This window comes from Lutra lutra, chromosome 11, assembly GCF_902655055.1.
Source record: "Lutra lutra chromosome 11, mLutLut1.2, whole genome shotgun sequence".
Lineage (NCBI taxonomy): Eukaryota > Metazoa > Chordata > Mammalia > Carnivora > Mustelidae > Lutra > Lutra lutra.
In genome coordinates, this window is record NC_062288.1 from 57,117,693 (window position 1) to 57,131,992 (window position 14,300).

Consider the following 14,300-nt stretch of genomic DNA (forward strand, 5'->3'; position numbering starts at 1 on the left):
AACTCTTTTAACTAATTTAAATAATTTTTCAGCTGATTCCTTGTGACTTTTCCAAGTAGATAGTTACCATCAGTGGCTTTATTTATTTATTTATTATTTTAACATTCATATGTGGATTTTTTAAACGTTTGATCAAAATTTTTAGTATAGGGGCACCTGGGTGGCTTAGTCAGTTAAGCGTCTGACTCTTAATTTTGGCTCAGGTCATGATCTCAGGGTCATGAGATTGATCCCCATATTGGGCTCTATACTTGGTGGGGAGTCTGCTGGGGATTCATTCTCTCCCCCCCCTTCTGCCTCCGCCCAATAAAGAAATCAATCTTTAAAAAAAAAAAAACTTTCAATATACTTTTGAAAAGTAGTGGTCTTAGTGGGTGTTCTGGTCTTGTCCCTGACTTTAATGGTAAAGCTTTTGCCTTTTCTTTATTAAGTATGATGTTTCATATAGATTCTGGTATCAAATGACTTTGTTTTCCTCCTTCTATTCTTACTATGGTATGATTTTTCTATTAGGATAGAGTTTTGAAATTTATTTGTACTGTATTCAAAGCATTGAGATGATAGGGTTTTTTTCTTACTATGATAATTACTAAATTACATTATATATTTCTTAATGTCAAATCATTTTTATATAACTAGGTTAAACTTTACTTGGCCATTGTTGTTTTTTTAATTTTTTAAAATTTTTATTTATTTTTAAAATTTCTTTTCAGTGTTCCAGAATTCATTGTTTATGCACCACACCCAGTGCTCCATGCAATACGTGCCCTCCATAAAACCCACCACCAGGCTCACCCAACCTCCCACTCCCTGTCCCTCCAAAGCCCTCAGATTGTTTTTCAGAGTCCACAGTCTCTCACGGTTCATCTCTCCCTCCAGTTTCCCCCAACTCCCTTCTCCTCTCCATCTCCCCATGTCCTCCATGTTATAGCCATTGTTGTTTTTTAAGGCCTTGTTAAATTCAGTTTGCTAATGTGTTGTTTAAGATATTTGCCTATATGTTCATAAGTGAGTTTAAAATACAATTTTCTTTTTTTATTGAGTTTTGAAATCTGCATAGAAGTTGAAATATTTTCAATCTTTTCTGTATTTTTTTTTCTGTGTCTTTTAAAAATGTGAAGTAGCTCTTGAAGTCTTGCTAGAATTTTTTTTTAAGATTTTATTATTTTTAGGTACTCTCTACACTCTTTTTCATTTTATTTCTTTTCAGTGTTCCAGCATTCATTGTTTATGCACCACACCCAGTGAAAAGCAAATATTTTTAAGGATGCTTTGACAGGAATGTTAGAAATAACATCTGAATTCAACAACAGAAAAAAGTTGCTATCAGTGGAAAACAAAGTCTTAGTGAATGTTCTAAAACTGCCCATAAAGAAAGGGCTGGGGAATGATCCTTTAGGCCTGAGCTCTAGAAGCTTTGGACTCAATAAGGCTTTGGCGGGGCCATTCTGGATCTGCCTGGCAAGCACACTGCAGTCTGTCTGGCTCGGTCTTCAGCGAGAGTACTTCAGCGCCATCATAGCGTACTCCACATTTCGTTACAGTGTGCTTAAAACTCTTCAAAGAGGTGCTTGGCATGCTTACTCTTCTAACTGGAGTGAGGTGTATATTACCTGATGGTTGTTAGGGAGACTTTAGGAGATTGCCTTAGGTCTCCAGCTGCTGACTGTTGTTGCTGAGTGCTCCCACTCTCTGCGTTGGCCATGGTGGCCAGCTTGGTCAGGATCTCCTGATAGGAACAGTACTCTGTCTGGCTATAGACTTCTGTCTCATACTGGGCCATCTCAGCCATCCAGAAGGGATCGGGCATAGTGAAAACTTTGAGTACCCCTTGAAAGGAGTACTAGTGACTCAAAGATCTAGCAACTAGGGGTGGAAGTTCTTGCCCATGAAGAAACAAGGATGCCATCCTCAGCTAGAAATGGGATCTCAGGGGCATGGATGACATCCAGAACTTTCATCCTAGAAAGACAGTTGTAACTATTCTGATTTTCAGCTCTAGCAGCTTTGCATCACCATCCCCAAGGGGCTGGGGGTTTTACCGGATATCCTAAAACTTGAATACTTAAATATCAGTCTGCTCTTTGAAGTCTTAGGGGCATGGGTCCCAAAGGGACATGAGGATCCATTGAAGATTTCCTTGTAAAACACATAATTTGCTTTTTCCTTAAACTAAATAGCAGGGGATATACCAGATTCCTGTGGACATTCACCAACATAGCGTTGCCCTTGGACAGCCACTTACTTCCAGATGCTGTAACCTCCCCGACCTGTGCAGAACTGCACTGGTTTTACCTGCTCCCCTGCCTCCCAGCCCAGGTTTCTTGGAGCTCCCTGGACATTTCCTTAATGGGGGAAGAGCAAGCCAGACCTGGCCTGAAAACATGTGGAAGGTTCTATTGTATTTTGATTAGAACTCCATTAAACGTACCAATTAGTTTGGGAATGCGTGGCAACTTCATAATATTCAAGATCCCATTTCCAGAACATGGGATATTTGGCAGACTTACCAGTGTTTAATTAAATTTCATATAATCAAGAATCAAGAACTTATGAAGATCTTTAAAATAACCAAGGGTATATTTTACAACCTCCACCACTTTTCTTCCCATTTAATTAAGCACCAATATAAAAATTTCAGTATCTTAAGAACCAATATACATTTGGAAGGTGCATTTTAAAAAGATTTTCAGTATAACAATTTGGTGATATTACATTATTGTTATTTTGTTAGGTGTGCTAACAGTATTTTGGTTACATTGTTTAAAAAGAGCCCTGATATTTTAGACATAAATACTGAAATGTGGTATCTGGGATTTGCTTCAAAGTTATTTAGGGTAGAGAATATATAGGGGTATGAAACAAGATTTGCCATGAGTTGCTAGTTGTTAGAGCTGATAGTTATTGGGTTCATTATATTATTTTGCCTCCCTTTTAGAAATGTTTGGAATTTTTCATAATGAAAGTTAAAAATTAAAAAAAAACATATAGAACATCAAAGGAAAGAAAAAAGTCATCATGAGAAGTAGAGCTAACTAGTTACAGGATAAAAATACTTCTGAAGATTATTGATTCTGTTGTTCTCTACCTACTGAAAGGTACACATTGGGCCCCAAACAAAAGTCTGAAAAGGCTTTGTTTTTATTCTTTATTTCCTAGGTTTCCTTTCTTCATTTTAGCCCAGTATAGGTTTTCCTTCTCCTTGTTTTAAGAGCACATTTTTCTCCCATTCACATCTCTCAGAATTGTCACTCATTTTACACAGAGTGAATAGGAGGTCTAGAGATGAACTGTCCAGATTAAAGTACAAGACAAGAATACTTTGGACTGGAGTTCAGGAGTTGAAGTCAGGGAATAATAGGTCTGATAGAGTGTTGGAAAAATTCTTGAGCATTTGGAAAAATTACAGAAATGTGAAAAGTTTGTTGGAACATTTGGGGGAAAAAAATGTGTAGGATTCCCATATGGTGACTTTATTAGAAATTGCCTTAATGGATATAGGGGAAGGTAAAAGCCTAACCCTCAAGTATTCTAGTAGAAAATAGATACTGTCTAAAATGGGTAAAAGAAAAAGAAGCAATATTAGCATATTATACAGAAATACAGATGTTATTAAATGAAACTATAACAAGTTCAAAGTAGTTACTTCTATAGAATAGTGTAAGTTGGGAGGGAGGAGGACAGTATGGAGCAGAGAACTGCTATATTTAGTTATAAGCCAGTTAGTGAGTATAGTCTGACTTTTAACAATGCTTATTTTTTATTTTAATAAAAATTAAAACATACTAAAAACTGCAATTTTAATAGACTTATACCAAAGAAACATCAAGAAGAGACAACACCAATAAAATTAATCTGAATAATATTAAGATTATGATATTGAATGCAGTAGGAGTCTAGCTTCACTCTCTTACATATTCATATTCTGTTGTCCCAGTTCCATTTGTTGAAAAGACTATTCTTTGCTCTGTTGAATTGTCTTGCCACCCTTGTTGAAAGTCAGTTGACCTTAAATATATAGATTTATTTCTGGTCTGTAAGTTGTTTTTTGTTTTTTATTTTTAAGATTTATTTGAGTCAGGAGGGGCAGAGGGAGAGACTCTTCAAACAGACTCCCTGCTGAGTGTGGAGCCTGATGTGGGGCTCAGTCCTATGATGATGAGATCATGACCTGAGCTGAAAACAAGAGTCAGATGCTTAACCAACTGAGCCACCCACATGGCCCTGGACTCTTAAGATTTATGTCTTTGTGTATGCTGGTACCACAGTCTTGATTACTGAAGCTTTTTAGTCAGGTTTGAAATAAAGTGTGAGTCTTCTAACTTTGTTCTCTTTGAAGATCTTTTGCCTATTCTGGGTCCACTGCATTTTCCATATGAATTTTAACATCAGCTTCTCAATTTCTGCAAAAAAGGGGGAGAGGGCAGTAGAGATTTTGACAGGGATTACATTAAATTTGTAGATCAATTTGGGGAGTGTTGCCATGTTAACAGTAGTAAGTCTTCCAATCCATGAAGGTAGGATATCTTTCTTCCTTCCTTTCTTTCTTTCTTTTTTTTTTTTTTTAAGATTTTTATTCCTTTATTTGACAGAGAGATCACAAGAAGGCAGAGGAGGCAGGCAGAGAGAGAGGGGGAAGCAGGCTCCCCACTGAACAGAGAGCCTGATGGGGGCGCTTGATGCCAGGACCCTGGGATCATGACCTAAGCCAAAGGCAGAGGCTTAACCCACTGAGCCACCCAGGCGCCCCACTTTCTATTTATTTTAGTTCTCTTTAATTCTTTCGATGATTTTTATAGTTTCAGTGTACAAATCTTACCCTTCTTATGTTGCATTTATTCCTAATTATTTGTTTTTGATGCTGTTGTAAAAAGAATGTTTTCATAAATTTCACTTTCAGATTATTCATTGCTAGTATTTAGAAATATGTTCGATTTTTGTATTTTCATCTTGTATCCTGTAACCTTTCTGAGCTCATTTATTCTAATAAATTTTTTTTTGTATTTTTAGGATTTTCTATATACAAGGTCATATCATTTGCAAAATGAGATAGTTTTACTTATTCCTTTCCAATGCTTTTATTTCTTGCATAACTCCCTTGGCTAGAATCTCCACTATGATGTTGAGTAGAAGTGGCAAGAGTAGACATCCTTGCCTTGTTCCTGATCTTGTGGAAAGGTGTCTAGTCTTTTATCATTAAATATGATATTGGTTATAGATTCTTCATAGATACCTTTCACCAAGTTTAGGAAATTTCCCTTCCATTCTTAGTTTGTTGAATGTTTTTATCATGAAAAGAGTTTCAATTCTGTTGAATGCTTTTTCTGTTCCCATTGAGATACCATGTAGTTGTTTTGGTTTTATGTTCTATTAATACAGTATAGTACACTGATGATTATCATTCTTGTATTCCTGAGATAAGCTGTACTTGGTCATTGTCTACAACCCTTTTCATATGTGGCTGGATTCAGTTTTTCAGTATTTTATTAAAGATTTTTGCATCCGTATTTATAAAGGATATTGGCTATAATTTTCTTGTGATACCTTCTTGTGGGTTTAGTATCAGGATCTCATAGAATAATTGGAAAGTATTCCCTCCTCTATTTTTTTTTTTTTTGAAGAGTTTGTGAAGTACTGGTTTTAATTCCTCTTTTAAGTTGATAGAATTTACCAGTGAAACCATCTGGTTCTGGGCTTGTGGGAAGTTTGTTGATTACTAATTCATTCTCTTTACTTTTTTATAGTCTATTAAAATTTTGTATTTCTTTTTGAGTAGTGCTTTAAATTTAAAAAATATAAAGCAAGTGTAAAGTGGTAAGTATGTATAAGGTAGTCTAATAAAGCCCAAATTGTGTATAAAAATGTGTCCTCCTAATTCACGGGAATTCAGTTTGAAACTACCATTTAACAATTGTTTTTTAAAACATGACTGTTTGGCGCACCTGGATGGCTCAGTGGGTTAAAGCCTCTGCCTTCAGCTCAGATCATGATCTCAGGGTCCTGGGATCGAGCCCCGCATCGGGCTCTCTGCGCAGTGGAGAGCCTGCTTCCTCCTCTCTCTCTCTCTCTCTGCCTGCCTCTCTGCCTACCTGTGATCTCTGTCAAATAAATAAAGGCTTTAAAAAAAAAGATTTATATTAAAACATGACTTTTCAAAAGAGTTTTGTTAATGTCTTTTTATTTGATTTATTTTAAATATATCAAATATTTTATAATTTTATATTGTATTTCATAATGGCTTGGAATTTAAAGGTTTGGGGTTTTTTATCATTATTACTATTTTTATTGCTTTTATCTCAGCAGCAATGCAGCAAGTGTTGGATAACCTTACGGAGCTGCCCTCATCTACAGGAGCAGAAGAAATAGACCTAATTTTCCTCAAGGGGATTATGGAGAATCCTATTGTAAAATCACTTGCTAAGGTATAGTGGTTTATTCATAAACTTACTAAATTATTTTTTAAATTGTCTTTACAAATATTACTATTTCAGAACTTGATATGCCTTCAGCTTAGTTAGCAAATAATAACACTCATGCACATGAAAATTAGACCACTTTTGCCTTTCTTGTGTTGACTTTAAATACAAGATAAAATAACTCTTAGTTTTAGCCTAACACATTTAAATTCTAGGGAAATTGTAACTGAACAGTCATAACAGGACTTATGAAAAAGATCCTGGTACTATCTCCATTTCAGGAACTGCAAAATACTGATTTTCTTCTTTTATATTAGACTGTGTACCTGTTTTTCATTTTGGTTCTTGATTTCCTACATCTATTACTTTCTGAAATCTTGTTTTCTCTTGGATAACCTTGGTTTATTAAGTCTGTTTCTGTAATCAGCTCTCTAGTAGTCTCCTTAACTCATCCGTAAATACACTTTTACTGCTATTCTTAGTCCAGTTTTATTTCACTTATACTATATCCTGTGTTAGCTTTTATAAACATCACTAAAGCTTAGTGTATTAACTGCTTCACAACCCTGTTCTCCCGTTCTTCAGCATTCCTTCCAGTGATTCTTGTTTTCAGAAACATGTGCCGCATGTCCTCTCTGGCGTTTCCTGCATGTAGTCCTCTTGTTTTTCCATTTGCTTTTCGCACTCCCAGTATGTTGATTTCACCCTCTCCCATAATTGTTTTTAACCACAGTCAATTCATCTTTTTCTTCTCACTTGTGAAAAATCATACTTTTTAGAAAGTTTTTCATTTCTAAAAGTGAGTCAGTGATGCAGATTCTTCATTTTATTCACAAACTTAATCATCCTAAGATCACATGATATAAAACCCTTGGCTCCTAAGTAAAAACTAATCTAGATGTGTATCAACCAACTGGAATTTTAGTCATTTTTAAAAAATTGATTTATTTGAGAGAAAGCATGGGTGTAAGCCATGGGTGGAAGGGGAGGCAGAAGGAGAGGGAGAGGGAATCTTCAAGCAGAGCCCTTACTGAGCACAGACCCTGAGATCATGACCTCAGCTGAAACCACGAGTTAGCTGTTTAGCTAACTGAGCCGCCCAGGTGCCCCAATTTTAGACATTTTTGATTACAGTTTTTCCTAAGTTTATTAGATAGTCCCTTATCTTTTTTTTTTTTTTTTTTTAAGAAACTCTTGGATGAGTTCTTTTTTTTTTTTTTTTTTTTAAGATTTATTTATTTATTTGACAGAGATCACAAGTAGGCAGAGAGTCAGGCAGAGAGAGGAAGGAAAGCAGGCTCCTGCCGAGCAGAGGGCCTGATGTGGGGCTCGATCCCAGGACCCTGCGATCATGACCTGAGCTGAAGGCAGAGGCTTTAACCCACTGAGCCACCCAGGCACCCCGATAGTCCCTTATCTTAATAGTAATATTATAGGATATAAATTACTTTCAAATTCAAGCGTCTTATCATAAATAACCAATTATCATACGATGTCAAGGTAGAGTAAAAGCTTCAGGGTCTATTGAAATATGTAAGGGCTTGTTACACCTGTATTAACTAGTTCACCCTTATCTCTAAGTGGTGCTTTTAAAATAGGTCTTGAGGGGCACATGGGTGGCTCAGTGGGTTAAGTCTCTGCCTTCGGCTCAGGTCATGATCACAAGGTCCTGAGATCAAGCCCCACATTGGGCTTTCCACTCAGCAGGGAGCCTGTTCCCCCCTCTCTCTGCCTGCCTCTCTGCCTACTTGTGATCTCTCTCTGTCAAATAAATGAATAAAATCTTTTAAAAAAATAGTTTCTGACTCTTCTTTTGATATAATGTTGGTTGTCAGTTTTTATTGTCAGTATCTATTACATCCACATCCCCATGTTTATTCAATTTATTATCTTTGTAGATATAGAAACTAGATAATAAGGCATTTTATAATGTGTTTATAATTCACAGAGGTTTTTAAAATATATTGTTTTGTCGTCACAGCAACTTAATGAATTGAAAATTAAAGTAGAATAATTATTTGTCTAAGGTCATTGTCCTAGTAAATTGACAGAGATGAGGTTTAGACCAGGTTTTCTTTCTTCAAATTCTGGCTCTTTCTACTATAGCACAGGTTTTGTGTGCATGTGTATTCCTAAGAATTTCTGTGGGTAAAAATTATTTTTATTCTGACTTTTGTGCTATTGATACTGGCCTTATAGAGGATTATCTTGTTCGTTCTCAACAGGTGAAATGGCTGGATGACTTTTGAGCAGCTCAGGTGCTTATGTAATCTTCTGATGATAAAAATGAAATTAAGGGGCACCTGGGTGTCACAGTCAATTAAGTGTCCAACTTGGTTTTGACTCAGGTCATGATCTCAGTGTTGTGAGATTAAGCCCCATGTATGGCTCAGCTCAAAGTCTTCTTGAGATTCTTTCTCCTCCTTCCTCTGCCCCTTCCACTCATGCATTCTCTCTCTCTCTCAAATAAATAAATGTTTTTAAAAAATGAAATTAAGAACAGAATCAACCAACTACCATTGGTCAGGCAGTTTCTCAATAAATAGAAACAATGATAGCTTAGTATTCCCACAATGAAAGAAAAGAAATCCCAGGAGGAAAGGAAGACTTTTACTTCCAAGAAAGAGATACTGAGTCACAGCAGGCTAACATTCCCAGTACAATAGAGAAAAATGGTTAAGTTACTGAGGAAACAGAGAGGCATATGTTGCTAGTAACATGGAGAGGCAGGAATATGTAACTAATAATCATGAGGAAAAATAACAGCAGCTCGTTAGATGGTCCTTTTATTAGAGTTTATAAACAAATATTTTTAAATAATGTATTATATTTTAAGAGAAGAAAAGGGAAAATGAAGATATAAAATTTTACTAGGAAATAAAATCAAAATTAGAATCAAAGTCAATCAAGTAGTCATTTGTTCTTTTAGATTCTACATATAAGTGAAATCATACGGCATTTGTCTTTGTCTGACTTACTTTACTTACCATAATACCCCTTAGGTCCATCCATGTTTTGCAAATGGCAAGATCTCATTCTTTTTTATGGCTGAATAATATTCCATTGTGTATGTATATATGTATTCTATTGTGTATGTACATATATGTATATAGGTGTTCCATTGGGTATGTATGTATATATGTATGTGTATATATATACATATGTACCATATCATCTTTTTTTTAAAGATTTTATTTATTTATTTATTTATTCAGAGAGAGTGCAGGGGCGGGGGGGGCTGGAAGAACAAAGGGGGAGGGAAGGGGCAAGAATCTTAAGCTGACTCTGCACTGCCCCAAAGCATGGCTCCATCCTACGACTCTGTGAGCCAAAACCAAGAGTCAGGAACTTGAAGAACTTAGCCACCCTGGTGCCCCCCGCAATCATTTTTTTTAAAACATTTTTCTTTTGAAATACACTTGACACACAATATTACATTAGTTTCAGGTATACAACATAGTGATTCGACAAGTCTATACATTATGCTGTCCTCACCACTAGTGCAGCTACCATCTGTCACCATATAACACTCTTTCATTATCATTGACTTTTCTCATGCTGCACCTTTTGTCCACATGACTTATTCCATAATTGGAATTCTCTCCCACTCCCCTTCAACTGTTTTGCCCATTCTTCCCCTTACTTCCCCTCTGGCAATCATCAGTTCTCTATATTTAGGGGTCAGTTTCTGGTTTTTGTTTGTTTTGTTTTTTAAGTTTCTACCTGGAAGTGAAAACCTACAGTATTTGTCTTTGTCTGACTATTTCACTTAGCATAATACCCTCCAGGTGCATCCAGACCTTGCAAATGGCAAGGTCTCCTTTTTTATGACTGAGTGATATTCCATTGTATATATACCACATCATCTTCAGTGACATTTGTACTGCTTCCATATCTTGGCTATTGTAAATAATGCTGGAATAAACATAGAGGTGCATATATCTTTTTGAATTAGCCATTTGTTTTCTGTAGGTAAATACCCAATAGTGGAATTACTAGATTATGTGGTATTTCTGTTAATTTTATGAGGGACCTCCATACTGTTTTCCACAGTGGCTGCATCAGTTGCATTCCCACCAGCAGTGCAAAAGGATTCTTTTTTCTCCACATCCTTGCCAGCACTTATTTCTTGTCTTTTTGCTTCTAGTCATTTTGATAGGTGTAAGGTGATATCTCGTTATGGTTTTGATTTGCATTTTCCTGATGATTAGTGAGGTTGAGCATCTTTTCATGTATGTGTTGGCCATCTGTATGTCATCTTTGGAAAAATGTCTGTTCGAGTCCTCTGCCCATTTTTAAAATCAGGTTATTTGTCTTTTTGTGTCGAGTTGTAAGAGTTCTTTATATATTTTCTATATTAACCCCTATACTATATGTCATTTGCAAATATCTTCTCCCACTTAGCAGGTTTCCTGTCATTTTGTTGATGGTCTCCTTCACTGCAAAAGCTTTTTATTTTGGTGTAGTCCCAATATACCACATCATCTTTATTCATTTATCTATCTATCAGTGGACACATGGTTTGCTTCCATATCTTGACTTTTTAAAGAAGTGGTGCAAACAACCAGACTCTTAAATATAGAGAGCAAAGTGGTGGTTGCTGGAAGGGTGGTGGGTAGGGGATGTGTGGAATGGAAAAGGGAGATTAAGAAGTACAAATTTCAGTTGTAAAAAAAAAAAATAGTCTTGGACATTAAATGCGTAGGGAATACAGTCAATGATATTTAAGTAATGTATGGTGACAGTTGATGACTGTACTTATCACGGTGAGTGTTGAGTATTGTGTAGATTTGTCAAATCAATGTATACCTGCAATTAATGAAACACCATATGTTAATTATGCTTTAAAAAACAATCATGGATATTCAGGGACTCAAAAATATGATATCTGAAATAAAAGCTCATCTGATAGGGTTAAGAGATTAAACATTGCAGAGAGGGGCGCCTGGGTGGCTCAGTGGGTTAAGCTGCTGCCTTTGGCTCAGGTCATGATCTCAGGGTCCTGGGATCGAGTCCCGCATCGGGCTCTCTGCTCAGCCTCTCTCTCTCTGCCTGCCTCTCTGTCTACTTGTGATCTCTCTCTGTCAAGTAAATAAAATCTTTAAAAAAAATAAATAAAAAATAAACATTGCAGAGAAGGGGATCAATGGATTTAAAGACAGTCCAGTAGTAAGCATCCAAACTGAAACTCAGTAGCAAGTGTGGAAAGAACAGAAGAGGGAATAGAAGGCATTCTCAAAAGGTTTGATATACATGTAATTGGTATTTCAGAAAGAGAGAAGGGGTAAATGGGACAGAAGAAATAGCTGAAGATCTAATAGCCAAGAATTTTCAAAACTGACGAACAGCATCCACTGATGATCCAAGAAGCAGTGAGCATGCCTGCAGGAAAACCTAAAGAAAAACATTCTTTGGAACAACATAGTCAAATTCCTAAAAATCAGAGACCGAGTGAATATTTGTCAAGTAACCAGAGAAGAATACTTTTAAAGAGAAACAATGAGACTAATGGTTAGCAATAGAACAGGAACTATATATGTCAAAGCAGAGTGCACTGAGATCATTGAAGTTTTGAAAGAAAAACACTGCCAAACTTGAATTCCCTTTCTGGCAAAAAAGTACCTTCAAAAATGAAAGTAAGATAAAGATTTTTACTTTTAGACAAATCTGAGAAAAATCTCCATTTATTTTATAAGAAATGCAAAAGGAAGTTTTTCTGGCAGAAAGAATGACAAAGGGAATACTAATGGTAAATATAATAATTTTTAAAATAAAATAATGTCTTGGGGCATTTTAATGAATCAAATAATTTTAAGATCCTTTCATTGTTCAGGAAGTGGTAAAAGAAATGGCTTATAGTGTATGAAGAGTCAGGGATGTGTACTGAAATCTCTAGGGTACCATGAAAACTAAAGTTACAAGAATGAATCAAGTTCATCCAAGCTATAAGGAAGAAAAAATAGTCTTGAATTAACATCACAAGTTAGCAAAATATAGGATGGGAAGGGAAACCGTCTTTAGACAGGGATAGTAGGCAGCCAGGACCATGATCCCTGACAGAAAGGAAACAAAGTGAGCAATATGAAATTGAGGATAGTTTTCAGGCTGCAGTAAAGGATGAAAATACAAACAGGCCAGCAATCTTCATAGAGGTCAGGATTTGAGGAGATGGAGGTGACTGGAATTTGTGTGGCAAAATATTGGGGAGAAGGAAGCTGAACACAGAAAGGGCTCTGGAGATCTCCTGTCAAATCCTTGGCTGAGCACTGACCTATATATGTATGAAGTAGGCCTCTGGAGTTCTAGAGAAGATCCCCTGGAAAGCACAGTAGGCCAAACAATTTCCAGGGATCACAAAGTCTGGAGAATAGTTTGCATTCCCACTACTGAGTTGAGAGTCCTCATGCTACACAGTACCTTGGGCAGATTCACCCCAGTTTTTTATAGTAGACCTGTGAAACTAAAGCAGAATTAAACTGAAATTCAAAACAAAGTTATTTGAAAAATGTCCAAGTATCTGGAAACTAAACAACATACTTCTAAATAATCACAGGGTGGAGAAGAAATCACAAAAAATGTTTTGAATTGAATGAAAATGAAAATATATGTCAAAGCAATGCTTGGAGGAAAATGCCGTAATTAGAAAAGAACAATATGTAAATCAGTCATCTAAGTGTGCACCTTGAGAAAATAGAAAAAAAAGAGCAAATTAAATTTAAAATAAGCAGAAAGAAGTAATTAATAAAAATAAGACTAAATGGATTAAAGGCAAATAGACAAAGTCAGTATAACTTCAAATATATCAATAAAATCAATAATCCTATAGCTAGACCCAAATTACTGGTATCAGAAATGAAGGAGAGGACATCACTACAAATCCAGCAGATATTGCAAGAATAATAAGAAATATTATGAACAACTTTATAACGATAGATATGACAACTTAGATGAAATTGACTGATTCCTTAAAAGACACAAACTACTAAAGCCTACATAAGAAGAGACAACCTGAATAGCTCTATGTTTTTTTAAATTGAATATTTGCAGTTCCACTTGATTCCTTCCAGAAAAAGAGGAAGAGAAGGAAACATTTACTATTTTATGAAGCCTAGTGTTACCCTGATAGCAAAGCCAGCTATGGACATTTCAAGAAAGGAAAACTACAAAATAATATCCCTCATGAACATAGACATCAAGTTAAGATAATACTAGCAAATCAAATCCAGCAACATAGAAAAAGGATAATACTCCATTATCAGGTGAGTTTTATCTAAAAAATGCAAGACTGCTTTAATATTTGAAAAATAAATAAATGCCACCATTTTGTTGATATGATAAGAATCATGTGATTGTTGCAGGAGAAGCATTTTATAAAATTTTATAAAATTGAACATTCATTCTTGATAAAAACTTGGTAAACTTGGAGGTTGCCTCAACCTGATGGATATCTATTAAAAAACTGCAGTTCACATCATAATTCATGATGGAAGATAGAATGCTTTCTTTCTGTGATCCCTTCTATTCAACCTTCATCAGTTCTATTCATGTTTATACCCAGGGGTACTAGCCAGTACAAAAAAGGAAGGAAAAGTAGATAAATAAAAGGCATACAGATTGAAGAAGAAAAAATAAACTATCTTTATTCAAAGATGACATTATTTTTTATATTGAAAATCCTAAGAATCTATCAGAAGGAAGAACAACAAACCTAGAACTAACAAGTGATTTAGCAGAGTCATAAGATACAAGATCAATCTATATAAATTAGTTGTATTTTTATATACTTGTTAAAGAAATAGGGATCAATTTAATAATATGTGCTAGTCCTATCCTCTGGACACTAAAAAAAAATGCTGAAATTAAAGGCATACATACATACAGGGT

At 35.6% G+C, this 14,300-nt stretch overlaps 1 protein-coding gene across 5 annotated transcripts in view; it reads left to right on the forward strand.

Moving 5' to 3' along the window:
• PALS2 (protein associated with LIN7 2, MAGUK p55 family member) overlaps positions 1-14,300 on the forward strand; it is a 119,181-nt gene that overhangs the window by 39,189 nt on the left and 65,692 nt on the right. For 3 of the 5 annotated variants that reach the window (XM_047694573.1, XM_047694576.1, XM_047694572.1), the window contains exon 2: positions 6,304-6,422. In XM_047694573.1, the coding sequence (XP_047550529.1) occupies positions 6,306-6,422 (117 nt within the window). In that variant the 5' untranslated portion in view covers positions 6,304-6,305. Of the gene's footprint in view, positions 1-6,300; positions 6,423-14,300 lie in introns of all 5 variants that reach the window. The other 2 variants (XM_047694574.1, XM_047694577.1) reach the window with 1 other exon arrangement.